The sequence below is a fragment of the Corvus hawaiiensis genome, chromosome 9, assembly GCF_020740725.1.
Source record: "Corvus hawaiiensis isolate bCorHaw1 chromosome 9, bCorHaw1.pri.cur, whole genome shotgun sequence".
NCBI classification, from domain to species: domain Eukaryota; kingdom Metazoa; phylum Chordata; class Aves; order Passeriformes; family Corvidae; genus Corvus; species Corvus hawaiiensis.
This window is the reverse complement of record NC_063221.1, coordinates 178,793-205,630: the sequence shown is the minus strand read 5'-3', so window position 1 is coordinate 205,630 and position 26,838 is coordinate 178,793. Positions and strand designations below refer to the sequence as shown.

Genomic DNA, 26,838 nt, shown 5'->3' with positions numbered 1-26,838 from the left:
GCTGATTGCTAAGCTGGGATTTTTATTCATTGATTGTTATATTTACCTGCAGTTTTCTGCACCACTGTAGCTCTTCCCCAGCTCCAGCAGCCTGGAAGAGTAAGCACCCCAGTTTCTCAAGGACTCTCTCCCTGCCTGGCTGTGGGGCTGAGATGGCTGAGAAGAGGGATCAACAAGTCCAAATACCCCTTGGGCTCCCTTCTTTTGCTCCTCAGACTTTGCTGCCCATCTTCCCACCCTGGAAGGCAGCAATATGGGGTGGGCTTTGCATGTGGGCTGTGGCTGGGGCCTGCCAAGGGCTCACAGGTGGGATGTGGGCTTTGTCCCTGCAGGGTGAGGAGGGCCTGCCACTACATCGTGAACCTGCGCTACTTCGAGATGTGCATCCTCCTGGTGATCGCCGCCAGCAGCATCGCCCTCGCCGCCGAGGATCCCGTCCTCACCAACTCCGACCGCAACAAAGTGATTGCAACCCCCTCCTGCTCCCCCCACCAGTGCAGGCAGAGCTCCTGTAGGATTTTAGCTCCCCGTGCTGGGGTGCTGGTCAGGGCAGCCAGTGGCGGCACTTGCACCACACCATGGAATCTGACTTTTTCCCCATCACCTTCCTTTATAAACGATGGGAATCACTCTCAGCTTCCCACATGTGAGGTTTAGAGCCTGGGGAGGGACCAGGATGCCTGGTCAGCTGTAAAGCGGCTTGAACTTTATGCTGGTATGGACATTGGTATGGGGCACATGCTCCTGGCTAGCATCATCATTTCCAAGCCATTTGCATGGGGAATGATTCCCTCCTGCCTGCACAGGCTGGGTTTAGGGCTGTCATGAACTCTTAGGGACCAGGCTGAGTTTGGGACAAGCAAACCAACCCCGTGTCTGCCCCTGAGCCAGGCAAGCTGCAGCATCTGGGTGTCTGGGTGGGCAGGGTTTGCTCAGCAGCAGCTGCAGAGCACCTGTGCCCTTTCTTTGCAGGTCCTGAGGTATTTTGATTACGTCTTCACTGGCGTCTTCACCTTTGAGATGGTGATCAAGGTAAGAGCCCTGACAGGCTGCAGCATCCCTGCAGCCAGTGGGAAATAGCTCGGTTTTGCAGTTCTGGTCCTAAATTTAGGTGGTGGAGACCTTAAAGTCTGGTTCTCAGCAGTGGTGGTCTGGAGTGCTCAGCGCCTCCTTTATCAGCCTCAAGGCTTCCACAAAATATGAAGTCCTACACCCAGGACACCGGGAAGAGTCTGCAGTGTCCCTGTCCCCCAGCTTGTCCCTTCCACTTGATGTCTGAGCTATTCATTCCCTGCCTGTTTTTCTCTCTGTCACTCCCCTCCAGATGATTGATCAGGGCTTGATCCTGCAGGATGGCTCCTACTTCCGGGACCTCTGGAACATCCTGGATTTCATCGTGGTGGTGGGAGCACTGGTGGCTTTTGCCTTGGCGTAAGTGGCCATTGTCCTTGTCAGCTCCCTGCCTTCCCTTGGCTGGGGTGGGAGAAGGATGCAGCCATGTGTCATGGCTACTAGACTCTGATTTCATTTTGTATTTTATTTCTCTGCACCCTTCTGCTCTGCTTCTGGGATGGCTCCTGGCAGTGGTCTGTAGCTGCTCTACAGATGTATTTCTCCTTGTTTGTCAGAAGCTGGTGAGCAAGCAGGCAGGGAGCAAGGCAAGGCAAGCTGGACATGCTAGGAGGAAGTTGGTGGTGAAAGTGGTTTTGAAACAGAGCAGAAGGGGCTGTTAGAGAGAGGGAAAATGGCCTAAGGGTGTCAGAGCTGGAGTTATACACCTGCTATGAATCTTGGGGTGCACAGAGACAGCAAAAGCAGCAGCCTGCCAGGTGGAGCTGCTCTCTGAACATGTTTGTGCTGGAAATGGTACCCCTGGCTGGTAACTTTTCCTCTGGTCTGAGGGGGACATTGCTCTGGAGCCCTGCAGGAATGGCGGTGAGGCCAGTGGGGTTTGTGCCAGCGTCTTCTGTGGCATCACGGAGAGGGCTGTGTGCTTGCCCTGTAGTGTCCCCACCGAGCATTGCTTTGAGATTGGGCTCTGGTACAGAGCTTGTGGCACCTGTGGGTACTGGGATGTCCATGGTGCCCATGCCACGGAGGGCAGGAGCACCCAGGAATGAGTTTCCTGCTGCTCTGTTGTCCCCTGTGCTGCTGGCTGGGGCAGGTGGTGCAGTGAGCACAGGGAGGGATGTGTGGTGCCAAGGTGATGCTTGCAGGAAAGGGGCATCCCCTGGTCCCCAGGTCCCTGTACCTCATTGGTGCCCAAGGAAGGAGATGAGGAGAGAGGAGAGGCTCAGGCTTCTTTGTCACGCTGTTGTTCTCTCTTTGTGCCTCTGACACTGGCAGCAGTGGCTGGTGAAAGGGGAGGGCCTGGCAGCCACGCAGACAGGAGCCTTGGCCTTGTCCACAGCTCAGGTACCATGCGGGGCTCTCGGGGTGGCTGGGTCCGAGCCCCGAGGTCGCTCAATGGATTACAGCCTGTAATCCATCCCTCCCATCTCACCCTGGACTGGGCAGCAGCTCCTTCTCCTGGTTCTCACCCACTTGTACGCCCCCTGGCTCGTTGCTTGTTCCTTCCTCACCCTCCTACCCCATTCCTCACCCGGTGCTTTCAGCCCCTGCTCGCTCCTCAGGAAGAGCATGGGAGAATTCAGTTCACTCAGCACAGGGATGAAGCAGCCCCTGGGCAGGGCAGGGGGCTGACCGCAGACCCTGGCATGGGGAAGGGGCATGGGGCAGGTTTGCTGGCTGGGGACAATGCTCTGAGCCTCTGGAAGGCCACACAGGCCACCATGAGGGTGGATCGAGCATCTCCAGGGCCTGGCTGATCCCTCCTCTGCCAGGGCAGCCCCTCAGAGTGTGTCTGCAGGGCGCAAGGGCATCAGCAGCCTGAAGATGCACTGAGTGGTTTGACGAGGAGGACAAGGGAGCCTTTTCCTTCCAAGGCAACTTCCATCAAGAATTTTGATGGCTGAAGGAGCACAGGTTGTTGGCTCAGCCTGCTCCTGGGTGAACGGATGTCCTCACCCATGTACAGTAATCGTTTACTGTCCCTTGCCCTCACCCCACGAGGGTGGCAAAATTCCTGTGGTGGCCCCTGGAGATGGCAGGGCCCAGCATCGAGCATGTGGGGAAGCTGCCTGGCACCTTCCAGCCCTGCTTGCCACCTGCCTGCCTTCACCCATCCTCCCGAGGGAAGGACGTTCCCTCTGGGCATGGGACAGCTGAATTCTCGAAAGTGAGCACCCCCATCAGCCGTGGCACCGAAGCCCTTCCCGTGGAGAAGGCCTTGGCATCTCCACACACGTTTACAGCAAGCATTGGTGTCTCCTCCTCTGTCTTGTAGCCATAGCTGGCTAGATACTGAGCTGCTTGTGCCATGGACGGGGAGCTCTTTATAATGTAAACCTGCAGGATTGTCCGTCTGCCCCACCTCCAGCGTGGCTCCTGCTGGAGGACATGATCTCATGCCTTCAGGAGTGAAAGGAACAAAGGCACCACGGCGATTTCCGATGGGTTCATACATTATAAAGCATTTATCAGAACACCTGCCTCTCCCCTCAGCAGCGCAGCACCGCCACAGCCGCAGAACTGCAGGAGGTTCACCAGCTCTCCATGTCCCAGCCCGCCACTCTCCCTCCCACCCTCCCTCCTGGTCTCCAGGGGAAAACTCTGGTGGTGATGTTTCAATCCGTCTCCTTTTCTTCTCCCTCTGTGAGCTCTTTGACGTGGGGCAAGGGCAGGGGGAGTGTCCTCCTTCTCCTTCTCCTCTCCTCCATGGTGCTGGGTGGGAAGAGCAACGCCCATGGAGCAGTGGCAGTGATTACCTGGATGAGAGCAGCTGGTGATTGAGTCCAGAACATCCCAGCAGGAGTGTTGGGATGTGCCATGCAGGTTTCCCGTCCCTTTTGCCTCCCCTCTGCGCGCTGGTTTACCCACAGGGGTCCTGGGTGGCTCTGGGCACAGCAGGAGGTCTTCGAGCTGGTTCAGTAGTGCCACCATCACCCCCTGGCTGTCTGTGCCATGTCCAAATCACTGATAATGAAGTGTCCACCCACAAAGGCATCTCTCTGTGTGCCATTGTGGCTTGTCCACTGCTCCCTCAGAGCCCACACATCCTGAGAGAGAGGCTATCTCCATTAACCATAGCTCTCCACATGGAAAGCTAATACATCAATCTGTACACAGCCTAAATAAAAAGCTGTAAATCTCCAAAGAGTTCAAATTAAATTAGCTGAAACAACCAGAACCACAACTAAAGACCCTGCTCGCCTTTGCATCCCTCCAAGGAGGCATTTCACAGCAGTTTTGCAGTGCTGCCCAGAGGCGGTGCAAAGGTTGCTGGAGAGGTTGAGGGGTCAGTGTGGAGCCCTTGCCCTTGATGTGCAAGGGCAGATTACCCAGCAGAGGTGTCTCTTTCCTTGCAGCATCTCCTTGTGCCCATTGGCACCAGGATCTGGAAGCAAGAAGGACACATATGTACTGCAAAATAACCTGGTGTGAGGCAGGTCAGGACAGAGGTCCCACCACAGAAGTGCTGCAAAGTTAAATTGTCACCTTTTCAGCACACCTCCCACATGTTGGACCTACACACAGCCAGGGGCTGGGATTAGTTTCATGTGTTCTAGGAAATGTTTTACTTGTAGGCTTTGCCCCCAGTGCTGAGCACTCTGTGTGCGCGTGGCAGGGGCTTGGCTGAAACAGGGACAGGGGCTTGGTTACAACCAGGGACCTTGGAGCCCACCTTGGCTTGTCCAAGTGAGTGTCCTGCTGGCTTGCAGGAGATCCTGCACTGCAGCTCAGGCTGTTAATCAGCAGAGTTCTCAATAGAGGTGATTTAGCAGAATTTGGATGGGAACTATTGTGGCTTTGCAGGTAGATTCCCCTGGAGGCTCCTGCCTTTGGCTCATGGTCCCCCCACCACTTCTGGCTGAGGAGGACCATGTGCCTTCCTGCTGCTGCCCACTGTCCTACCCCATGCAGGTTCCTCTTGCAGCAGAGCTTTCACTGTGTGCCCCCCCCCACCCAAAACCTCCAGCAGGGAGGGCAGGAGGGGCTTCTGGATGAGTACCTCCCTGGAGATGTGCCCCATCCTGAAGGGCACAACGTGGTCTACTCATCGTGCCTTTCACCCAAGGTCTGGGGTGGTGGACAGCTGCTGCAGGGTCCCCATGCAGCTCCCATGACGCCTTTCTTACCTTCCTCCTCTCTTTCTTTTTCTGCTGGTGCTGCTTGGTGGCTGCTGGGCTGGATCACCGACAGGAATGCTTTGGGGTAACTATGGCACTCGAGATATTGCGGGATGCTGTTCCTTGGGAATGCAGGGGGATGGGTGCAGGTGGATGTCAGTCTGTCCGACACCTGAGCTGACCCTTAGCTGCATTTTCAGGGACTGCAGCACGCTGCTCTGCAGGCACTCCTGAGTGAGATCCTGAAGAGATCCCCCCTCAGCAGATGTCAGCCACTGCAGTTGGGGTGTGCTTGGTAACAACTTGCACCAGCTGAGTGCTGCCCTCAAACCCTCACTCCCATCCCTCAGTCAGATGTCTCAGCCCCTTATCCAGGCCCTGATGCTCAGCAAAGGAGGAGCAAAGTGAGTCCTAGGTCTGTTTGAACAGTTGCTTCCCATGCATGTGAGGGCTGTGCTCCCAGGGAGGACTATTAATGAGTGGTTTTGTTTACATCTCATAATGATTAAGCCCATTATTGTACTCCCTGTTGCATTAACCCTCGCCAAGGAGCTGTGTAATTGGGAGCATCTTTTGTTGCAAGTAATTTCCTTGACATTTTTCAAGGGTGCCTGGTGGATCCAAGCTGTGCCACCTTCACCAGGACCTCGCTGCTCCACCCTGAGATCCAGTCTTTAGTTAAAAGACAAGAAAAATCGCCCCTGGTATTGTGGTTGGGGAATAATCATCATTTCTGAGAAATGAGGGTCACGAGGGGGCTTTTCTAAAGAATTCTACTGGTAAGCTCTGCCTCCCTCAGCTGACTTGGGGTGAAGGCAAGAGTAGCCCTTGAGACTGTAGCGACTCTTCCAAGGGTCCAATCCGTCTGCCTTGGGCAGGGACCAAGACTCCCACTAGACCCAATTGTTCAGGGCCCCACCCAACTTTCCCTGGAACACTTCCAGGGGTGGGACACACATAATTTCCCTGGCAAGGTAGACCCCATTGAGTGCACCTCCCTCATTTTATTATGAACTTCTTGCAACTGATAGGAAAAAATTTGCAGTGGTGGCGACCCTGTACAAGCCCCATTTGCAAAGAGCATGCGCCTGAAGGAGGGAAGCAAACCTCCTTGTGCTGCCTTTGCCCTGCAAACCTCCTGGCACTGCCTGCCCCAGCCCTGGCATTGCTTCCCACAGCCAGGGGTTTGTTAAGGTCACTGGAAGGTTGCTGATCCCGGGAAAGAGAGGATTGCCTTGTTTTCCATCTCTGCCGGCTGTCAGCGCACGTGTTGGAGGAGCCGCGTTTAGGTGGGCTGAGCGCTCAGCGATTGCACGTTTGTGCCCCTCCTGTTCCCGTCTTCACACGTGCTGGAGGGGTGTTGTCAGCAGTTTAATGCCTCAGGGCACCCCCAGGTCTACAGGGTTATTGTCTCTCTGTTCCATTTTTGGGTGCGTGTGCCTCCCTCCAACGTGGCAGGACCAACAAGGGCCGGGATATCAAGACCATCAAGTCTCTCCGTGTGCTGCGGGTATTGAGGCCCCTGAAAACCATCAAGAGACTGCCCAAGCTGAAGGTAATGAGCTCCATCTCCTGCCTTACATCCTCTTCTCCTGCATGGACTGCTGGGAGCAGGGGTCACACACAGTGATTTATTTGTGAGCGATCAACAAGTTGTTTTCAAAGCTTTTTGTATGTTTTAGGAGCCCAGTCTGCAACCACTACACCCTTCAGGCTGCTTCGTGTCTGGAGGTGCGATGAGTTATTAAAAGCAAGCCTGGACCACTGCAAGGTGTCCAGAAGTAGTTCCTCTGCAGGGAAAGTGGGGCTTGAGTGGACAAAATGGAGCAAAGCCCAGATGTGCTCCTGAAAAATAGGGCTGCCCTAGTTTTGGATAGCTCAAGTCTCTTTCCAAAGTCTGCGATCTTTCCCACTAGAGCAGCTTGCCAACAACTCGGGGTGTCGTGTGCTGTGCTGTCATGGTGTTGCACTGGAGAGGGATTTCCCATCTCAATAATGGGATTATTTCTGCATCACAGGTAGGATTATCAATTTCCCTACCTTAGCTGATAGGGTACAGAGCCAAAAAAAGAGTATGAGACACATTAAGTCCTTTTTTCTTACTTGTAAGTGGTTTGGCTGATTGATGAGAGCCAGGGTGGCAGCCCAGAAATGGGGTTTGACCCCAGCTTTTCTTCCTGATCAGTGGATGGAGTCAGCCCATGTCAGTTCATTTCTGGAAGTGCCTGTCTTCACCATGAAACAGGGATAAGGACAATCCCCACTCAAAGTGCTGTGAGAACCAGGTTTGAGAGCACTAAGGGACGTGCTGCTGTGGCAGGCAGAGGTATTTGCTCTGCCTTGTTATTTGGGGTGATGCAAAATGATGAAGTGTTTACTAATTAGTCTTGAGTGTTGCTAATTGCATCATTAGGATGGTCCCCTGTCTGCTTCCCTGGTTGCAGAGAACACTGAGGCTACAAATATCCATCCCTGGTGCTGTCTCCGGGGCTGCATGGTGCCTACATGTGTGCTGTGGGTACTCTGGACATTAACCTCATTCACAAAACAGCTTTTGGCATGGGAGAAGGCCCAGTTCTTTCCCTCTTTTCCCACCAAGTATCCTGGTCTTGGTCCTGCCCTTTGCCAGGGCTGTGGGTTCCCCAGGGTGAGCTCTGCCGTCAATTTCAGGCCGTTTTTGACTGCGTTGTGACATCTCTCAAGAACGTCTTCAACATCCTCATTGTCTACAAGCTCTTCATGTTCATCTTTGCTGTCATCGCCGTGCAGCTCTTCAAGGGGAAGTTCTTCTACTGCACTGACAGCTCGAAGGACACGCAGAAGGACTGCATGTAGGTGCCCCATGCAGTGGGTCTGGTGCTGCTGACCCCTCTGGCAGGGGCAGGGTGCTGGGTCATGTCTGCTGTGGCTCCCCATTAAGTCCTTGGCCATGACTTGCTCATGGGGTGGATGGCATGGGCTGAGCCCAGTCCCCAGTGCTGTGTCCCATCCTTCTATGGGGTGCAGAGGCCCTCAATTCACTCCTGTTCTTTCCTCTTTCTCTCTTCTGTTTTACTTTCCCCTTCTCTCTCCCCTTCCTCATGGCTGTTACCCAATTTCTCCCCATTTCTCCCTGCGGGAGGAAAGGTGACCCCTGCACATATCCACACTACCCCCAGGGTTCAAACCCACCATCCCATACTCTGGCAACCCAAAACCCAAGGTTGCTCTCCCTCCCAACCTTGCAGAGGGAACTACGTGGACCACGAGAAGAACAAGATGGAGGTGAAATGCCGGGAGTGGAAGCGGCACGAGTTTCACTATGACAATATCATCTGGGCTCTGCTCACCCTGTTCACAGTGTCCACTGGCGAGGGGTGGCCCCAGTGAGTATTCTGCTCAGTCTGTCCCCTTGAACAGGGATGGTCACACTCCTGTTGGGGTGGTCAGGTTACACCCAGTGGGACTGAGAGAGGAGCTGCTGAGCAGGGGGTGGAGAAGGATAACAAATTATACCAGCACAGCAGAGCCTTTAGCCCCGCTATGAGGCTGGGGCTGTGGCTGGGGTTAGCTTCTTCCTTAAGGAGCAAATGATGGATAATCCCTTTTCTGCATGGCCCAGCGATATATTTTAGGTCAATATTAGGGATAACAGTAGGACTAGACCTCTAAATTGGGCAATATTTTTCTCTGTGTGCAGAGCACAGGAAAATCCATTTTTCATCAGGGACACAGCAAAGCACCGTAAAACAAGCTGTAGCCATTTAAAAGGGTCATCCTTGAAAACAGATTAGGACAGAGCTTTACCTTGTCATTACACAAGCATGGACAGACAGAGCTGGGTCCCACTGGAAGTGATGGACATATCCCTGGTTGCTTTTCTTCACCTCTCTGCCCACAGGGTGCTGCAGCACTCGGTGGATGTGACAGAGGAGGACCGTGGGCCCAGCCGCAGCAACCGCATGGAGATGTCCATTTTCTATGTCGTCTACTTTGTGGTCTTCCCTTTCTTCTTCGTCAACATTTTTGTGGCTCTCATCATCATCACATTCCAAGAGCAAGGAGACAAAATGATGGAGGAGTGCAGTCTGGAGAAGAACGAGGTATGGTCTGGGGAGGGGGAATGAGGACATTTCCATGGGGTTTTTAGCAATTTGGGAGCTTGGAACTCCCTTGATATTGAAAAGGTGAGAAACCCATGAGCCAGCTCCCTTCCCAGATCATGGAGGAAAGAAGCACAGCAGCCAGCACCTCTCAGGTGTCCATGGGCCGGGGTCTGATGGGCGTTGTTTCGTTGCAGAGGGCCTGTATTGACTTTGCCATCAGCGCCAAGCCCCTGACGCGGTACATGCCCCAGAACAGACACACCTTCCAGTACCGCGTGTGGCACTTCGTGGTGTCCCCGTCCTTCGAGTACACCATCATGGCCATGATAGCGCTCAACACCGTGGTGCTCATGATGAAGGTGAGCTGCTGGTCAGAGTGAGTCTGTCCCCTTTGTTTAGAGCAGTGGGATCAATCAGGATGAGAGCAGAGGGTATTTTGGTTGTGGAGATGCTTTGAGACAGCGTCTGTGCGTGTATTCCCTTGGCACAGCCACTTGAAACAACACAGGACCCTGGAACTGGAGGTAGCATCTTTTCTAAAAGAAATGACCCAAATTATTTAGACCTCTTAACTACTGCAGGCAGATCTGGATTTGCTCTGTGCTCCCTTCTTAGATGAAGTGGTATCTGTCCTGGGAGAGGGGTGGAGAGAGTAAGGAGGAGATGTTCTTGATGCCCCCAGGGCAAGGAACATGGACCGCCACAGGTCTGTCCTGAGGGAGGGGTGAAGAAAGGAAGGAATTCTTGAGGCAGCCAGGGCAGCAAACAGGGCGCTGTCGGGTCTGTGCTGGGACAGTCATCAGCCAAGAGGCTGGCAGGCCCCCTCCTGGCTAGCGCTGTCTCTGTTTCCATCAGTACTATTCTGCTCCATACACCTATGAGCTGGCCCTGAAGTACCTGAACATTGCCTTCACCATGGTGTTCTCCTTGGAGTGCGTCCTCAAGATCATCGCTTTCGGCTTCCTGGTGAGTGCCTGCTCCTGTTCTTTATGAGGGTGTTGATTTGCACTTTGGTAGTGCACAGATCACAGAGAGAAGGTGTTAATAATGTGAGGTTGCTGCTATGTATTTTGGATCCTGGCCTGAGAGCTCCTTTTAGGCTGGAATCCTTTGGTTCTCATTGCACTTCCCACTGCTGGATGCTGCTGGGGAAGCCACACTGGTGCTTTACTTCTTGCCTTGTGCTCTGTGCCTGGACCCTGCATGATCTGTGCTGCTGCTCTGTTAGAGCCTACTGCTGCTGCACTGCTGGTGGCTGTGCTCCCTTGTCCCCACAAGTCAGGAGGTGCTGGTGCACTTCTGTCCTTGGCCTGTACCAGTTGGACCACACCTGAGCAGCAGTGAGACCTCCCTGACTGATTCACAGTCCTCAAGTTCCCAGCTGCTTATTTGGGATTTGAAACCACAAATTGCTTTTTCTTCAGCTATTCTTTGCTGCTTATGGAAGATAAAGCCCACTCTCGGGAGGGTTTCTAGCCACCCTCCTTGCTCCCAGTAGCACCAGGCATGGTCACGTTCAGTCTTGCACCAGCTGCTGCACCAGTAGCAGTTGCTGAGAGGTGTTCAGGTGTCCGTGAAGAGGAGGGCAAAGCAGCCTGCTGGCTGCGAAGGTCAACATGACGAGGTGTTGCAGCCTGACCTGGGCTGTGGCTACTTTTCCTGCTCCCATTTGCCAGGGTGGTCTGTTGGATGCATGAATCATCTCCCGGGAGAAGCTGCTTGCTGCAGACATGCTCGGGTCTGCCACTGTCTCGGACACAGGACGATGTTCCGGACCACGGCTGCATACAAATGGACTGCGAGGTCTCCACTGTTGCCCATGAGCAGCTTTGGCCCATGGCCCAGCACCCTTCAGACCCGCCATCCCTGAGCTCAAATCCACATTCCCTCTCTCCTTTCTTTCACAGAATTATTTCCGGGACACCTGGAACATATTTGACTTCATCACGGTCATCGGCAGCATTACGGAGATCATCCTGACGGACACCAAGGTGAAGCAGGGGCTGGGAGCAGCAGGGTGTAGGGTGGTGGGGCAGGCTCCCATCTCCGTCTGACCCTCTAATCTCCTCCCAGCTGGTGAACACCAGCAGCTTCAACATGAGCTTCCTGAAGCTTTTCCGGGCTGCTCGGCTCATCAAGCTGCTCCGCCAGGGTTACACCATCCGCATCCTGCTCTGGACGTTTGTGCAGTCCTTCAAGGTCAGTCTCATTGGCAGCTGCTCCCAAAAAAAGGCTGTTCTCAAGGTCTTGTAGGAGAGATGGATCAGCACAACTTACCTGTGTGTTTTGTACTCCTCTGGGGCTGGACCTGTGATTGATGAGATGACTCATCTGCTTCTCTTGCAGGCACTCCCCTATGTCTGCCTCCTGATTGCCATGCTTTTCTTCATCTATGCCATCATTGGGATGCAGGTGAGACAGACATGTCCGTGTGTATCCCTCTGGCACAGACAGTGACACCAACATGTCCCCAGCATTACACACAGGAGCAACCCTTGTGCCTGCCTGTCATTGCTGTGCCCACAGTGCCCAGGGAGGTGCCGAGGATGGAACAGCTTCTTTGGGAGCTGCAGGGCCACATGCCCTGGCGAAACTGCCATGGTCTTATTCAATCAAGTTCCACAACTGCCTTCCCAACTGGCACGTTTGGAGATATGGCCTTGGGGACTCAGCTGGGCATCTGCCATCCATCTTGTCCCTGTAGCTGCACCACTGATGGCATGTTTGGGTGCTCACATTTAGGGCCCTGCCACGACCTCCCAGCTGGTCAGGGGTCTGCAGAGCACAGGGAGACGTCAGCTTCGCAGCCTCCAGATAGTGAATAAGAGGCACGTGAGCTGAAGCCCTCAGCTCCACACGTGCTGCGGGGCTGGCTCGCCTCTGCTCTGACTAAATCCCATGCTGGAGATGTGATGAAGCATCCTTGACGACGAGCACTGGGGATGTGGAGCTGCTCGATGAGCTGCTGCAGTATCAAAATCAGGAGCTGATTTTGAGGTGACAGTGGCCTCTGGCTTGTGCTGCTTGGCAGCGCTGCTGTTTAGGATCTTCCAGTGCCGTGACTGGTTTTTGCCACCCTGTCCTACACACCTCAGCACCAGCTCCAGGTGTTCCCCTAAACAGCCACCATCTGACTCAGCCCCCCTCCCTGCCGGGTGGTAGTATTAGATTTATTTTTTAATTTTTTTTTTAACACCATTGTGAACAAATCCCCAAGCAGTAAAGTCTGTGGGTGTTATTTGAGCAAAATAGCTGGAGGCAGAAAATATTCTACAATTACACATTCCAAAAAACCTGTACAGGGAAAAAATACTCTGCAGTTGGTGTATTTTTAGGTTCAGGGAAAGGGGAATAAATATTTAACTGTAATAACAGCACATTTTTCCAATTGCAGGCACTTTATGAATGTTCGTTATGTCTTACCACGGCCTTGGCTGAGGCTTGTTGTTAGAATATTGTCCATATTTTGATCTTTTTTGCATCTCTTGGCCCTGGGGATGATAGGGTCTGTCCCTCCCTCCCTGAGCCCTTCCCCACCCTGTTTGCACTGCTGTGCCTGACCCCAGCATCACAGACCAAGGGAAAAGCTCCTGTGAGTGTCCAGGGCTGTGACCCAGCACCCACCCAGGGTGGTGGGACTTTGTCCCTGCACCTCCAATATACTTGGGGCCACTGGGTGCCACATGGTGCTCAGATGGCACGGAGGGATGGATGTGGAATGGTTGGACTCAGCTGATCCAAGGCCCTCCATGCTCCTGTTTCCATGTTAGCTCAGCCTCTCGCAGCCTTTGCCACCCACAGCAAATCCCTGCCAAGGAGAGGAGAGTCTCCTTCCCCAATGGCTGCCTGGCACCAGCTCCTTGGCACGCTGGCTGTGCACCAGCCTGTGTTTGCTGGGGTACTTTTCATGGAATCACAGTCAGAGAATGGTTTGGGTTAGAAGGGACTTTAAAGGCCATCTTTTCCAAACCCATGGCAGGGACATCTTCAGCTAGATTGGGTTGCTCAGAGCCCTGTCCAGCCTGAGCTGGAATGTTTTCAAGGATCCAATGTGAACATGCAGCTGCTTCCCTGGCCAACAAGCTCTTGGCTGAAGAGCTGAGCCCTTTTTCTCCCTTCTGTAGGTTTTTGGCAATATCAAACTAGATGAGGAAAGCCACATTAACCGGCACAACAACTTCCGCAGCTTCTTGGGCTCCCTCATGCTCCTCTTCAGGTGAGCAGCCATGGAAAATGTTCCTCCGCATGCCAGAGAGGTGTTTAATTTGGGCATGGGGTGGTGAGGTTTCTCCTGGGAGCATCATGACTCCATCCTGTGCCACCATGAGCTGCTGACAGGGTTGTGTTGGGAACAGGAGTGCCACCGGAGAGGCGTGGCAGGAGATCATGCTGTCCTGCCTGGAGGGCAAAGGCTGCGAGCCGGACACAACGGCGACATCCGGGCAGAATGAGAACGAGCGCTGCGGCACCGACCTGGCCTACGTTTACTTTGTGTCCTTCATCTTCTTCTGCTCCTTCCTGGTGAGTTACTTCGTCTGAGAGCTCTGGGGTTCCCCCTCGTCAGCACCCCAGTCATCAGGTCATCTTCCATCACCTTCCCACAATCACTCTTTCTTCTCTGCTCCCTCTCCCCCCACTTTCCTTTCTCTCTGCCTTTTTCCCTTTCATTTAGATGCTCAACCTGTTTGTGGCAGTCATCATGGACAACTTTGAATACCTGACACGGGATTCCTCCATCCTGGGCCCTCACCATCTGGATGAGTTTGTCCGGATCTGGGCAGAGTATGACCGAGCAGCGTGGTATGTAGCCAGCTCCTTCTCTCCCGAGCAACCTCTCAGAGCTGGTTTTAAACGAGGGTCTCTGCATTCTCCTACTGGACCCATAGTTCTCAGTGATGTCTGGCATAGTCAGGGATGTGCTGCTGTCACCTGTGGTCATTACAAGGGCAGCAGCTGGTTCCTATAGTGGTTGGTGGCACAGGCGTCTTGGGTGATGTTCAGTTTGCCATGGTGCTCATCCTGAGTGCTGGATGTTCCTGCTCTTCCTCTCCTCCCTGCCCAGCAGGCCAGATCCCTCTCAGCCTCCTTTCCTGTTCCCATGCACCAGCTAAGAGCTTTTGCCCTGAGGCGGGCTCCACCCCTTGGTCCCCAGAACCCCCAGCTCCTGATAAGAGCAGGGCTGAGCGGGGCTTGTTCCCACCGATGGGGATGGGCTGGGCTCCTGCCAAGCTGCCTGCAGAGGGCATCGTGTGGGGTGTGTTTGGGGAGCTGTGTTCCTGTGCTGGCCAGCCCACTCACCCCTCTGGAGATGGGAGGGCTTTGGCTCCTGCACTCCTGCCCTTGCTGATGAGGACCTTGAAGAACAGGGCTCCCATTTGGAGGCAGCAGCCTGTTGCCAGCAGCAGGTTGGGCTCACAAGGGCCATATGTACCCTGCGTGGCCAGACCTTGGCTCTGCTCCTGCTGCTGCAGAGGCCTTGTTCTCCACTGCTCCTCCTCCTTGGATGGTCCCAAGCATCCCTACAGCAATGGGGGACCCTTGGCAGCTCTGGGAGTATGTTTGCCCTTCACTCAGCCCCAGCACCACCAGGGTGCCTTGTGCGGCCCCTTCCAGAGCCCAGGGCCTCTTTGGAGCCATGATCCACCACTGCCAGGGAGCCTGTGCCATCTTATCTCCAGAGCCCTTGGCAACCACACACGCTCCTTTTGGAGACTCTTTGCCTCCACTCTTCATGTCCTGCTGCAGGAGACCAGCCCCAGACAAGGTATTTTTTTATGCTCAATATCAGCTCCAACCAGAGAAAGGAGAGGAGGTGGAGCAGTGAAACACCCAGCTGTTTGCTGTGGGGTGGCTCTTGGGAAGGATTTCTTCACACCAGGCACTTGATTCACTCTCATCCCCCATATTGGTGGCCTCGGTGTTCAGGAGTCACTGTAAAACAAGCCTGAGCTGTCCTATCCATGCCCTGTGCCCCTCTGATTCCTGAGCAAGCCATGCTTGTAGCCAGTGGTTAGGGGACACAAGAGACAGTGGTGGCAGCCCCGGCCCCGGTACTGGGCGAGGAACGGGTGAGTACATCCCAACAGCTCCCACCGCCTGCGTGGGGCAGAGTGCTGCATCCTGACAGTGTCACCATCACACGGAGCTCTCACGGGAAGAACGTCCAGCACCAGGGGGGAGCCGGGATGGGTTTTGTCCAAATGGTTGGGTTCTTGTTGGTTCTTCATCTCTGGCCAGCGATGGAGAGGGGATGGGAGAAGAGCAAGGAGAAGCCAGAGGCAAAGGCACTGGGTAGGACGGTGATGCTGCTCTTTGCCTCCCTGTGTGGTTTCCCTCCAAGCTTGTCCAAGGATGCCCGGGAGGCTGCAGCAGCTGCACCTCAGCACTTCCACCCCACGCGGTCCCACTTCCCAAAGGGCTCTGGGCTGGAGCAGAGTGGGGAGCTCAGCATCCTGCACCCCCTCCTGCCAGCTCTCTGCCTCGGCTGCTTCCTTGTTTCCGTGGTGCGGGAGGATACGGCCATATCCTGGGATGGCTGCACCGGCTCTGGGCAGATGTGCTTCCATGGGAGAAAAGGGGTGTGTGTTTGGGAAGGTTTGCTTCTAATAATGTGCACCCTCGGCAGAGCGTGGGCTGGTGGTTGGAGCACAGGACTGGACTTGAGAGCCCCAGGTGCCACAGCCACCAGCTGGTCACATTATCCCTCCCTGTCTCAGGTTCCCCAGATCTTGGAGACACAAGTGGCTCAGCTGCCAGCTTCACTGGGACCTTGTGGGTCTCGATGAGCTGGCTGTGTGAGGACAGGGGCTCTGGTGATGTGATGGGGCACAACTCCATGGGTCAGAAGCCAACCAAGCTGCAGGCTCACCCTGTCTAAAATCCCAGCCCTCTCCACCAGGCGCAGGGGTCAGGGGCACAATGAGGAAGGGTGATGGGATGGCATCCACCACCAAAACTGTCCTTCTCCAGGGTGAAGATGGGACAGTGTGAGGAGATATGAGCCAGCTCTCATGGTGGAAAAGGCAGTAGCTGACGCTCACAGCTTTCTCCTCTCTGGGTCTGATATAGCCAGAAGGAGAAGAGCTGTGCTCTGCTGGGGCTCTTGCCCCACAGATGGCCCCAGCATCCCCCCGTTAAGCTCTCCATCCCCCCCTCCACCCTCTCAGTGTCCTATTAACCCACCTGTGCTTCCTTTGCAGCGGCAGGATCTCGTATAAGGATATGTACAAATTAGTACGGGTGATCTCGCCTCCTCTGGGCCTAGGAGAGAACTGCCCCTACAGGGTGGCGTGCAAGGTTTGCCTCCCAGTCCTCCGCCACAACCTGGCCACGGGACACACCATCCACCCCTCCTTCCCCCCGCTCCACTGCCACCGCGCCTCCCCAGGGAACCCTGACGTTGCTTTCCTTCGAGTTTAAAGAGGTCCACTGCCTCCCAGAGCCAGCAGCTGTTCCCCTCCAGGGGAGGCATCAGTGGGGCCAGGGGGGGCTCAGAGCCTTCTGGGGTGGGTTTTGACAAATTGTGCCCCCAACCAGTCTCCCGCCCCAGTTCCACCGTGCAGAGAGCCCCGAGGGGCACCAGGCCAAATGCCACTGTCCCTACTCAGCTTCTCAAAGCACCTCACATGGGACAACAAGGCTTTTGGGAGGGCCTAGATGGGGTTTGCTTCTCAGGAGGGAAGGGGGGAGCAAAGGCTGGAGGATGTCGGGGACTTTGCTGTTGTTTTGGACAGTGAGGGCTGGGAGAGGATGAGGAGGCCAGGGTGACCCCTGTCCCTGGGGGATGCTGTGCTGTACCCAACAACCCTCTCCTCAAGTGTGGCACTTTGGAGGACAAACAACCATGTCTCTGGGGAGCAGGACTCTTGCAAGTCTTGCACATAGCTTGCTGCATCTGCCTGGGAGATGGTGACACCAGGGCACATTTCTGGAGCTTGACAACTCCTCTCCCTTGAGCTCAGTTCCTGGCTGCTGACCATGAGTCCAGGGCAGCAATTTGGTCTCCTTGTGTCTCTCTGACTTGCAGGTTTTTTTTTTAAATTTTATTTTGGGGTGACAGTTGAGCAAAATCCTGCACCTGCCACGTTCCCTGAGGTGTCATGACACCTCTGTCTGTGCCTATGGCATGAAAGGATGAATCACAGAGCTTGCTCTTCCTTCTGCATCCCTCACGGCATCTGAGGTGTACCAGGGAAGCTCAGACAACCCCAGCCCTTGCTCTTGCCTCTGCAGAGGAGGAGGGTTCCTTGGTGCAGTGTGGTGTAGTCACTACTTCCTTCTGGGAACATCAGAAAGGCTTTTCTTCCAGCTGACATCCCTGGCACAGCTCGGTCACCCTCCACAGCTGGACATGGGGATGGTTTTGCCAGAGGCAAAGCAGCACAAAGAAGACAAGGCCTGGATGATGGGTCATCTCATATAGAAAGATGTATTTAGGAACAGGAGACTTCTTGCAAGAATCTCAGATGGCTCATCTGTTCCAGGAAGGGCTCCTTGGAGTCTTTCCACTCTTCGCTGCGGCTGCATCCCTGGCAAAAGATGGCAGCTTGGCTGAGGACACTTGCCAGGCCCCTGCAGGCAGAAGACACCTTTGGGAGGAGTGGTGGGTCCTTCTCAACAGGGCTCTACTGGCAGATGCTGCTCTCCCAAGCTGGATCACCTGGGGCTCAAATGAGTACCTGTAATGCTTCCGAGGAAGAGGGAGCTCTGGAGCTATCTGGGCTTTCTGCTGACTGTGGATGGGCAGAGCAGTGAAGGTGGATAAACTCAAGGGGAGGCAGAGGCAAGAAGTACTGAGAACAGCTTCTGTTGTCCCGTGGGGGAGACCATCCCCATCTCTACCTTGTGTTACCTTGGTCCCCTCCTCCCTGTGCAGAAGATATTTCAAGACCGTGAGATTTTTAGGGGTTCCTATTCCCCCAGAACAGTTCCCAGAACATGAAAAAAAATCCATATGGTTGTTGCATCTTGCCAGATCCCAAGGTGCCAAGCCATCTTGCTCACCTTTCAGTTCAGTGAGCCTGCCCTGCCTGTCAGGTGAATGCTCCACAGATGATATCCCTGTGGACATCACCTCTTCCTGAAGCTACTCTCACAGCACTCACTGTTCTGGTGCTCCCTTCCTAACAGCCTGTGTGGCACAGTACTTATTTCCTAACCACAGGAGGACAGATGTCCTGTCTCCCACATTTCCTCCTCTGCCACTCCCAGGGTTCTCTCAGGGCCAAGCCATTAATCCCTGGTGGTTTTACGGGCCACCTTGTGCTGTAGCTATGGGTCGCATCTCTGTCCAGACATGGAGAGATGTGTCAGATCCCCCATCCCGGATGTGCCTGTGCTTGGACCAGCTCTTGGGAGCCATCCTGCTCAGATGGATGTCATTCCACATGCCTGCCTGTGCTTCACTCCCTGGGGAAGTGGTGTCTGGGCACAGCTGTGCTGCTCAGAAAGCTCCAAGATCTCTGCTTTGAGGAGCAGCAAAGTGTGCAGTTCTCACATGATCCATCTTGGTCACTGACGCAAACTCTTCCTTTCATGGAATCCATTCCTCCCTCAGTATGAAAGGTACTGGCTGTTGTGTGCTGGGTTCCCCAAAATTACCCCTGCCAGGAAGGATGGGTGGAAGATCACTGTCTTGCTTCCTTTTGTGCATTGAATTCATACATGAAAATTTTAGTCATCTCACCCTGAGTTGTTGCACATCCAGCTCTGACAAGGTGCTGCTTATGGACTCCTGGATATTTCCTCGTGATCATCCTGCTTATCATTCTCCAGTGTTCTTATCAATCATCTTTTGGGTGTGACTGGCCCAGCGTGTTCTGTGCCTGCACCCCAAACAGCTCCTGTCACCAGGTCTGTTCACATCTGAAGTGTCAGGACTTATCTCGGTAGGGGCCTTTTTGACCAGGGGGCTGCTTCCAAACGCTGAGAAGAGGAGATCTCATCTCCCCTTTCCATGCTGCTCTGAGCACATTCTAGGGGAGAAGCCAAGATCCTGTGGGCATGCTTAAGTTTTCAGCAGTGCCCTCTCTCCCAGGGCACCCCAGCTGAGATGGGCTCCTCTCCAGCTGTGAGGATCGATGTCTTTTGTCACGAGGTTGCCCTGTCCCTGACCATCCTGAACCTTGCAGTGCAGACTGGGAGCCTGGAAGGAGCGGAAGAAGAGGTGGCCAAGCCCAGCATCCCTGGGAGATGTGGATGCGCAGAGAGAGGCAGACACAGCCCAGCTATCCCAGCCTGGTAGAGGGCAGCACCGGGTGGCCCGTTTTTGGTAGCATTCTTTGCTCAGCAAACCTAGGCAGGTCCTTACGGAGCAGAGGAGTGCGAGGGGGGGGGTGGGTCCCACCCTGCCTGCTCCCGTGGGAAACCCAAACGAACCCCAATGTTGGAAGGCCCAAACAGCTGCCTCTGCTGAGACTCTTTAAACTCCAACCTGGTGGAACTTGCAGCCGCATGTGGGAGAGAGCCAGGGCGGGAGCATGGCATGCCCAACTTTTCCTCCCGGTTTTTTTTTCCAGCCGATTCAGCATGCCTTTTGCACTGGTGCATGGTGGGAAAGTGGTCCATCCGCAGAGCCAGACGGAAGCAACTGGGCATCTTCCTTTGACAAGTGACCCTGGCCCACTGCCTTCTATGCAAGATGCTGCCTCCCAATTGCATAGACCCCACGAGCTGGGGATACACAGCCTTTGGCTATGGGTTAGGTGGCCATGCCAAGCGATACCAGGCACCCCCGGGAGGGAAGACACTCCGGAGGCCACAGAGCACCGTGGTGCGAACCACCCTTATCTCAAATAACCCATGGCTCGAGTGCCGTGTATCTGATTTATACCACTCGCACACAGCCCTGGAACCTGTGGGACAAGGTGGGGGCTGCTGGAGGGCTTTAGGAGAGGGGTTGAGACCAGAGGTGTTGTCCCAGGCTGGTAGCGAGACAGGCACTTGAGGCCAGCAGCAGAGAGGAGAGGGGTGAGTTGCTTTCTGCCAGCATTCCTGGGTCTGTGTGAGCAGTGCTATAAATCCACATCAGGACAGTCTCTCATGTATGATTTGCCTTGATTAACGGGTTTCCTGTTCTTTTCCTGTTTGTCCGTTTGTTTTTTTTCTCTCCTGTTTTTCCTGTACTATTTTTCGTTTGTACGTTTTTCTGCTCTCTGGGAATGCCTCCTCTCTCTGCATCTCCCTCCCTCCCCTTCCCCCTCCATGAGCAGTGGCCGAATCCATTACACTGAGATGTATGAAATGCTGACTCTTATGTCACCACCGCTAGGCCTCGGCAAGAGATGTCCTTCCAAAGTGGCCTATAAGGTAGATCAACCCTTCCTTCTCTGGGGGTTAGAGCCTAGCAGGAGCCGGGGCACCTGTGGGAGGTGGGACCGGGGAGCCGGGGAGTTGTTGGGGTGTCCAACATGTGTTTGGCTCACTCCTGGGGAGCCCGGTGTGCCCACAAGAGCCCTGACCACGCTGGCTAGTCTCCACTGCCCACACACGTGATGCTGCCATGGTCACTTGCAGCTCCCAGGGGAAAAGGAGGGTCAGGATCAGCAATAGTGTGGAAGTGGGAGGGCTGGAGGAGGTAAGGTGAGGGGCAACCCTGTAGCACAGTTAGGAGAGTGAGGTGTCCTTAGGAGTTCATCCCCAGCGGCTTGGAACCACCCTCATCGCAGATGGTGCAGAAGCCCATGGAGATAGGAAACAGCTGGGCAGTGAGGACAAATCCCAAATCCCATAGGAGCAGGCCTGCTGTGTGTGAGGAGCCAGGAACATCAGCACGGGCTATCCCAGGGATGGCTTGTGCAAGGCAAAGCCAGGTGCCTTCCAAAGGCATCTCTGAGTTGTCCCACCTGGAGTGGTGGCTGTCAGTCAGCTCCCCGCTCCTGGCTGTGTTGGCATGGATCAGGAGCATGGGAAGCCATGGAGGACATGCCATGGGAGCTGCAGGACTTTCTGGGGGCCAGCAGCTGCCAGGATAAGACCCAGAGCTACAGGAGGATCTGTTGTCCAGGAGGAAATCAGAGTTTTTCTTGGCCATGGGCTGCTGCAGCCCTTTTAGCAGGGTTTGCACAAGGGGATTCCTGCACACTTCTGAACATGCTTCCACCCTCTCCGGCTCTCACGTGTTTGTTCACACAAGCATACATCCACCATCACTCTTTTCCAGGGGAAAAAGGGAGGCTTGAAAGCAGGAAAGGGACATGAGGAGCTGGGTGAAAAGGAATGGGCAGGGAAGGGCTGACCCAAGGTATTCACAAAGCAAAATATACTCTCTGGAAAGTGGATCTGGTCACTTCAGTTTGCACCCCGCCTGCCCAGGGTGGGGAAGGAGCATGGCGTATCTAACCTGCCTTGGTTGCCCTTTTCTCTTTCCTCCTGCACTTTTTCCACCCTCCCCTTCCCTTCCTTTCCCTTCCCCACCCATGGATAATTTGGACCCCCTGCATGTGCTGGCAAACTTCATCTCTGAAAGACGCAAAAAGGGAGTGCCAGGATGTAGCATGCTAGAGGAATCCAGCCAATCTGAAGTCCCTGAAGGTTAGGGACCCTCCTCTCCCCTGCCCCAGGTGGGAAGGGTTGAGAGCTGGAAAGCCAAACCACCCGGGAATGGAAACCTGAGCCCCTTCCCACACATCCCACATGCCCGCATCCCTGATGGATCAGGTGTGTCTTCCCAAAAGTGCCAGGGGGTGCTGTGGCAGCCCCGGTGCTGTGGGGAGCGGGGCTCAGGGGCCGTTCCTGGGGTGCAGGAGGAGTCCTGGAAGGCAGTGAGCCGGTGTCCTGGGGTGGAAGGAGCCGGGGAGGTGGGGGGGCGGTGGGGTGATCCTTGCCCTTCTTTTTTGGCTGTGCTGTTTTGACACTCTTTGTTGCTTTTTATTTTTTTTTTTTTTAATTTTTATTATTTTTTTCCCCTTTTGTTTAATGTTTAATTTCTTTTCCTCCAGCCTGGTCGATGTGTTTTTCGATATTGTTTTCCGTCCGCTGTTTTCTTCTCTCTCTTGCGCAGAGACTGGTGCTGATGAACATGCCCGTGGCCGAGGACATGACAGTCCACTTCACCTCTACCCTCATGGCGCTGATCCGCACGGCCTTGGACATCAAAATTGCCAAAGGTAAAGGCTGCCACAGAGAGGGGACAGAGCCAGCAGGGTTGCCAGAGTGACCATCGTCCTTTCGTAGAATCCCAGAATGGTTTGTGTTGGAAAAAGCCTTAAAGATCATCTTGTTCCCCCCCCCCGCCATGGGCAGGAACACCTTCCACCACCCATCCAAGCTGGCCTTGAACACTTCCAGGGATGGTGCATCCACAGCTTCTCTGGGCAGCCTGTGCCAGGGCCTCACCACCTTCTGAATTTCCTCCTAACATCCAATCTCAATCTACCCTCACTCAGCTTAAAATCCTTCTTCCTTGCCCTATCACCTTGCAAAAAGCCTCTTTCTCTTTGGCCAGGCTGAGGACCTCACAGCCACTTTGGGATTGGCTGCCCAGAGCCTGGATGCACGTGGAGGGGAGGAATTACCTTGAACAGGCAAATTTCTGCCACTTTCTGTTAAAAAAAAATCTATTTCTTTAGGGAAGAGGTAGAAACAGCTTCTTCACTAGAAGCTGTTTCTAGAGAAAAGAAACAGCTTGATGTCCACTGTGTAAAGGAGGAGAAAGAGAATTCTCCTTCCTCCCCATGTACAAAGCCAAACCAAGGATGGAAAATGTGTGCTTGGCTTCCTTAGGCTGTGGGGAAAAGAAACCTCTCTCTCAGGGAAGATAAAATGTTCAGATCAGGAAAACCTGCTTTGTTGTTGTTGCTGGAAGGGCTGTGATTCATCAGACCAAAAACTTCCTGCAGAAACATGGCATTTTCAATAAAACATCCCCTGGGAACAGCTCCGCTATTGGAAGAAAACCCAGCCCAGGGCAAGACATCAGCCAAAGGCCAGTGCTCAGACAATGATGGGTTCAGGCCCCTCTAGACAAAGCAGAGATTTGAACCTGGGTCTCCCACAGCTCACCCAAATTTCCCTGGGCTTGGGGTGACTCTGTTGGGGCATGTTGACAGCTTCTGACGAACCTGGGGCTTCCTAAGCTCAGCAAACCCCTGGCCAGAGAGCTCTGCTCTCCATGCACAGCCTCTCCAAGTGTCTCAGGATTTACCAAGTGGAGCTGCTCTTCCACCAGCACATGATCTGCTCACCAGCAAAAAGAAAGTGGGGCAGCAGCAGGTGTGTGTGGGCTGGAGTAGGATTGGAGCTGCAGAGACGGACCCAAGGCAAGCTTGAAGGTGGCAGCTTTGAGTGGGAGGGCAGGGGATGGGGAGATGGAGGCACATATGGAAGGGATGGTAGGAAAGTTTCCCTGTGGGAGCAGAAGACCAGGCTCGCTGGTGCAAGATGGCCCTCCCAACCCAGAGAGATGGATGCTGCTTGTGAACCTCACTTCAGGATGGGAAAGAGGGATTGGTTGGGTCCTGGTGCCAGGGCTTTATATGTGTGGGCCATTTTTGCCCCCTGCTGTTGAAGGTGGTGCAGATTGGCAGCAGTTGGACTCCGAGCTTCAAAAGGAGATCCTGACCATTTGGCCTCACCTGTCCCAGAAGATGCTTGACCTGTTGGTACCCATGCCAAAAAGTGAGTCTCTGGGGGGGCTGTCATTGCTTTCAAATTCCCCTCATCCCCACAGCAACTTCTTCCGAAAGGGAGGTGGGGACTGGCCAGACCCATCCCCAGCTCAGGGAGAAGTGGGGAAAGGGTTTGTTCTGCCTTGTTCTGCTTGGCTGCTTGTGAACTCGCTGGAAAATCACCCAGTTTTCAGGAATCTACTCCTGCCAAAGCCACAGTCTCCTGTAAATCCTCTCTGGAGCACAGCGGGGAGGGAGGCTGAGCACAGCTGATAATGTGATGAGGACATGTGCCTTGGTGGCTTAGGATGATGATTTCAAGCCATCTTCACCTATTTTATCTCCATGGGGAGTGTCTGGGTGCTCAGCACTCTCTCTTTTGGAATGGTGGGAAGAGTCTGAGGGTCACCAGGGTATCCCACAGCAGGGCTCTTCCCAAGCTTCATGTTGGTGTCTTCTCTTATAACACAAGTGACCCCACTTTGTTCCCTCTCACGCTCCCAGACTCTGACCTGACTGTTGGGAAAATATATGCAGCCATGATGATCATGGATTACTACAAGCAGAGCAAGGCAAAGAAGCAGCGGCAGCAGCTGGAGGAGCAGGTGAGGCTCAGCAAAGGCAGGACAGGGATGTTCAGATCATCCTCACTGCTTCCCATCACCTCCCAACCCAAATGTGCAGCCACCTGGGATGAAAATGATGGTGCAGGCTGGCCTTTGGGGGCTACAAGGCATGTCTGTGTTTGTCCTCAGTCCCTGACAGGGAACATAAGCACGGTGTCCTCTTTCTGAGTGGTGGGAGCTTGGTTGGTGAAGCACTGGATGTTCATCCACATTTCCTGCAGGCTCAGTTTCTTCCTTTCTCCAATGCAGAAAAACGCCCCCATGTTCCAGCGCATGGAGCCGTCCTCTCTGCCACAGGAAATCATCTCCAACGCCAAGGCTCTGCCGTACCTCCAGCAGGACACCCTCTCGGGCCTGTGAGTACTGCCTGGAGAAGAGGGGCGATCCTGCCACTTTTCTTGTGATAGCCCTTGTTTCTTTCTTGGAGCTGGCACTGGGCTGCAGCGAGGGTTAAATTGCTGCTGGGAGCGGGGAAAATTCTCCCGGAACAAAGTTTTTGCAGGATTCCAGGTACCTGGTGTGTGTCAGCATCACCAGCAGGAGCAGAGGTGGCAAAGGGGGATGACTGGGGTCTGTGGATACTCCTCCCGCAGGATCATCCTGGCACTCTTACCTAGGAGGGTCTGGGGTGAAGCTGAAGCCCAGGAGCTGTTGGGCAGTGGGTGGTGCAGGGTCAGTGGGGGATTCCAGCACCCTGGCTGGTGGGATTGAGGTGATAGGGGTTTCTGTCACTACTCTTGGGATGTCCCAATGCTGCTGCGAGACTCGGGGCACTGGTGTCCTCTCGTGCCTGGGCACCACTTCAGCTCTGCAGGGACCATGATGTTTGTCTCAAACGTGGGGTCTCAACAACCTGGGGGGCAGGCATGGGGCTCCCCAGCTCTGAGCTGCTGGAGGGGTGATCCCAGCGATGGCAGCACCCAACCTGTGGCCTCCCTAAAGCTGGGCTGTGTTTGCAGGAGCAGCCGAGGTGGGTTCCCCTCGCTGAGCCCACTCTCACCACAGGAGATCTTCCAGCTGGCGTGCATGGATCCGGCTCACGAGCAGTTCCAGGAGCACCAGTCTCTGGTAAAGTCATGCACTGCTCCTCTGCAGTCCCAGCACTGGTGGGCACGGGGAGGTGTGAGAAGTGAGCACAGCACAGGGATGGCAGCTGCTGGGTCATGCACGCATCCAAAACAGGGGACAGGTGTCCCTGATGTCCTCCAGCTGGGGCTCTGCCCCTCGCCTCTGGCACTGGGGACAAAGCCCTCCCTGGACCTGCCCTGGTCCGTGGGGCCAGGCAGCACAAGTGCTTTTGGGGCGAGAACCATGACCAATGTCCTGCAGTAAAATATCCTTCTCTCCACAGGCTTTTTTTTCCACTGAGCACTCATTTCAGTGGGTTACCCCGTGCTGAGTGATGGTATCTGATGTTTTTGGATTCGTGTCCATTTTGTTGTCAGTGGTGGTGTCCCCAGTCCCCAGCCAAGCTGTTAAACTGTCTCCAGCAGGAGCAGCCCTCTCTGGCCTTACACACATGCTGGCATGTCTGTCTGTGTGTGTATATATATATATATTACATATTTATATATATCACATATCTATATATATCACACATCTCTCTATATATCTCCATGTCTGTGTGTGCGTTCCTGCACCACCTGACGCAGTGTTGTACCACTGTGCGTCTCCAGCCCAGTCCGTGTCCCCAGGGTCTGTAGCTCTGTGTCACCTGTGTATGACACAGGCACGCATCTCCTGCCTCGGCCACCCCAGCCACATGGGCAGGTGGCAGATCAGACTCCCCCCTCCCCCATAAAGTCACCTTCTAGTGACCTCCAGGGTCACTCCGTGCCCATCTCCTCAACACCATGAGTGAACATGAACATCCACGGAGTCCCCGAAACTGGGAATTAACCAAAGCACATAAGCGGTGTTGGCAGCATGTGCTCTTTTAACAGGGATGTGGCCAGGAAGCTTTTGAAGCAGGGTCAGAGACAAAATCCCATCCGTTTGTCCCCTCCTGGCAAAAGAAGGAGCTAAACCCTGGGCAAGCAGGGTGTCCCCCAGACCCAGGCAGGGTTTCCACTGTCGCTGTTAGAGGTGCAAGGGCAGCTGGCCATCAGGCAAGCCTGAAGCACCACATCAGGGCTCCCCTGGGGACTGTGAACTGAAGAGTATTTTTCAATGGCAATGTGATGAATTCTAATGGCTTAGACTCTGTTTTTTATAGAATCATTGAATAGTTTGGGTTGGATGGGACCTTTTAAAGCTCATCTAGTTCCAACCCTCCTGCCATGAGCAGGAACATCTTCAACTAGCTCAGGTTGCTCAGAGCCCCATCCCACCT

General features: G+C 54.4%; 1 protein-coding gene across 9 annotated transcripts in view; it reads left to right on the top strand.

The window, feature by feature from the left end:
* Positions 1–26,838, top strand: part of CACNA1E (calcium voltage-gated channel subunit alpha1 E) — a 129,691-nt gene that overhangs the window by 98,994 nt on the left and 3,859 nt on the right. For 3 of the 9 annotated variants that reach the window (XM_048312159.1, XM_048312168.1, XM_048312165.1), the window contains 22 exons: positions 333–462; positions 973–1,032; positions 1,325–1,431; positions 5,263–5,274; positions 6,648–6,744; positions 7,860–8,020; positions 8,417–8,554; positions 9,070–9,271; positions 9,469–9,633; positions 10,130–10,240; positions 11,182–11,265; positions 11,348–11,473; positions 11,621–11,686; positions 13,399–13,490; positions 13,630–13,795; positions 13,947–14,074; positions 16,474–16,570; positions 22,275–22,380; positions 23,783–23,890; positions 24,385–24,485; positions 24,756–24,862; positions 25,466–25,574. In XM_048312159.1, coding sequence (XP_048168116.1) covers positions 333–462; positions 973–1,032; positions 1,325–1,431; positions 5,263–5,274; positions 6,648–6,744; positions 7,860–8,020; positions 8,417–8,554; positions 9,070–9,271; positions 9,469–9,633; positions 10,130–10,240; positions 11,182–11,265; positions 11,348–11,473; positions 11,621–11,686; positions 13,399–13,490; positions 13,630–13,795; positions 13,947–14,074; positions 16,474–16,570; positions 22,275–22,380; positions 23,783–23,890; positions 24,385–24,485; positions 24,756–24,862; positions 25,466–25,574 — 2,473 coding nt within the window. Of the gene's footprint in view, positions 1–332; positions 463–972; positions 1,033–1,324; positions 1,432–5,262; positions 5,275–6,647; positions 6,745–7,859; positions 8,021–8,416; positions 8,555–9,069; positions 9,272–9,468; positions 9,634–10,129; positions 10,241–11,181; positions 11,266–11,347; positions 11,474–11,620; positions 11,687–13,398; positions 13,491–13,629; positions 13,796–13,946; positions 14,075–16,473; positions 16,571–20,484; positions 20,582–22,212; positions 22,381–23,782; positions 23,891–24,384; positions 24,486–24,755; positions 24,863–25,465; positions 25,575–26,838 lie in introns of those variants that run through there. The other 6 variants (XM_048312161.1, XM_048312167.1, XM_048312164.1 and 3 more) reach the window with 4 other exon arrangements.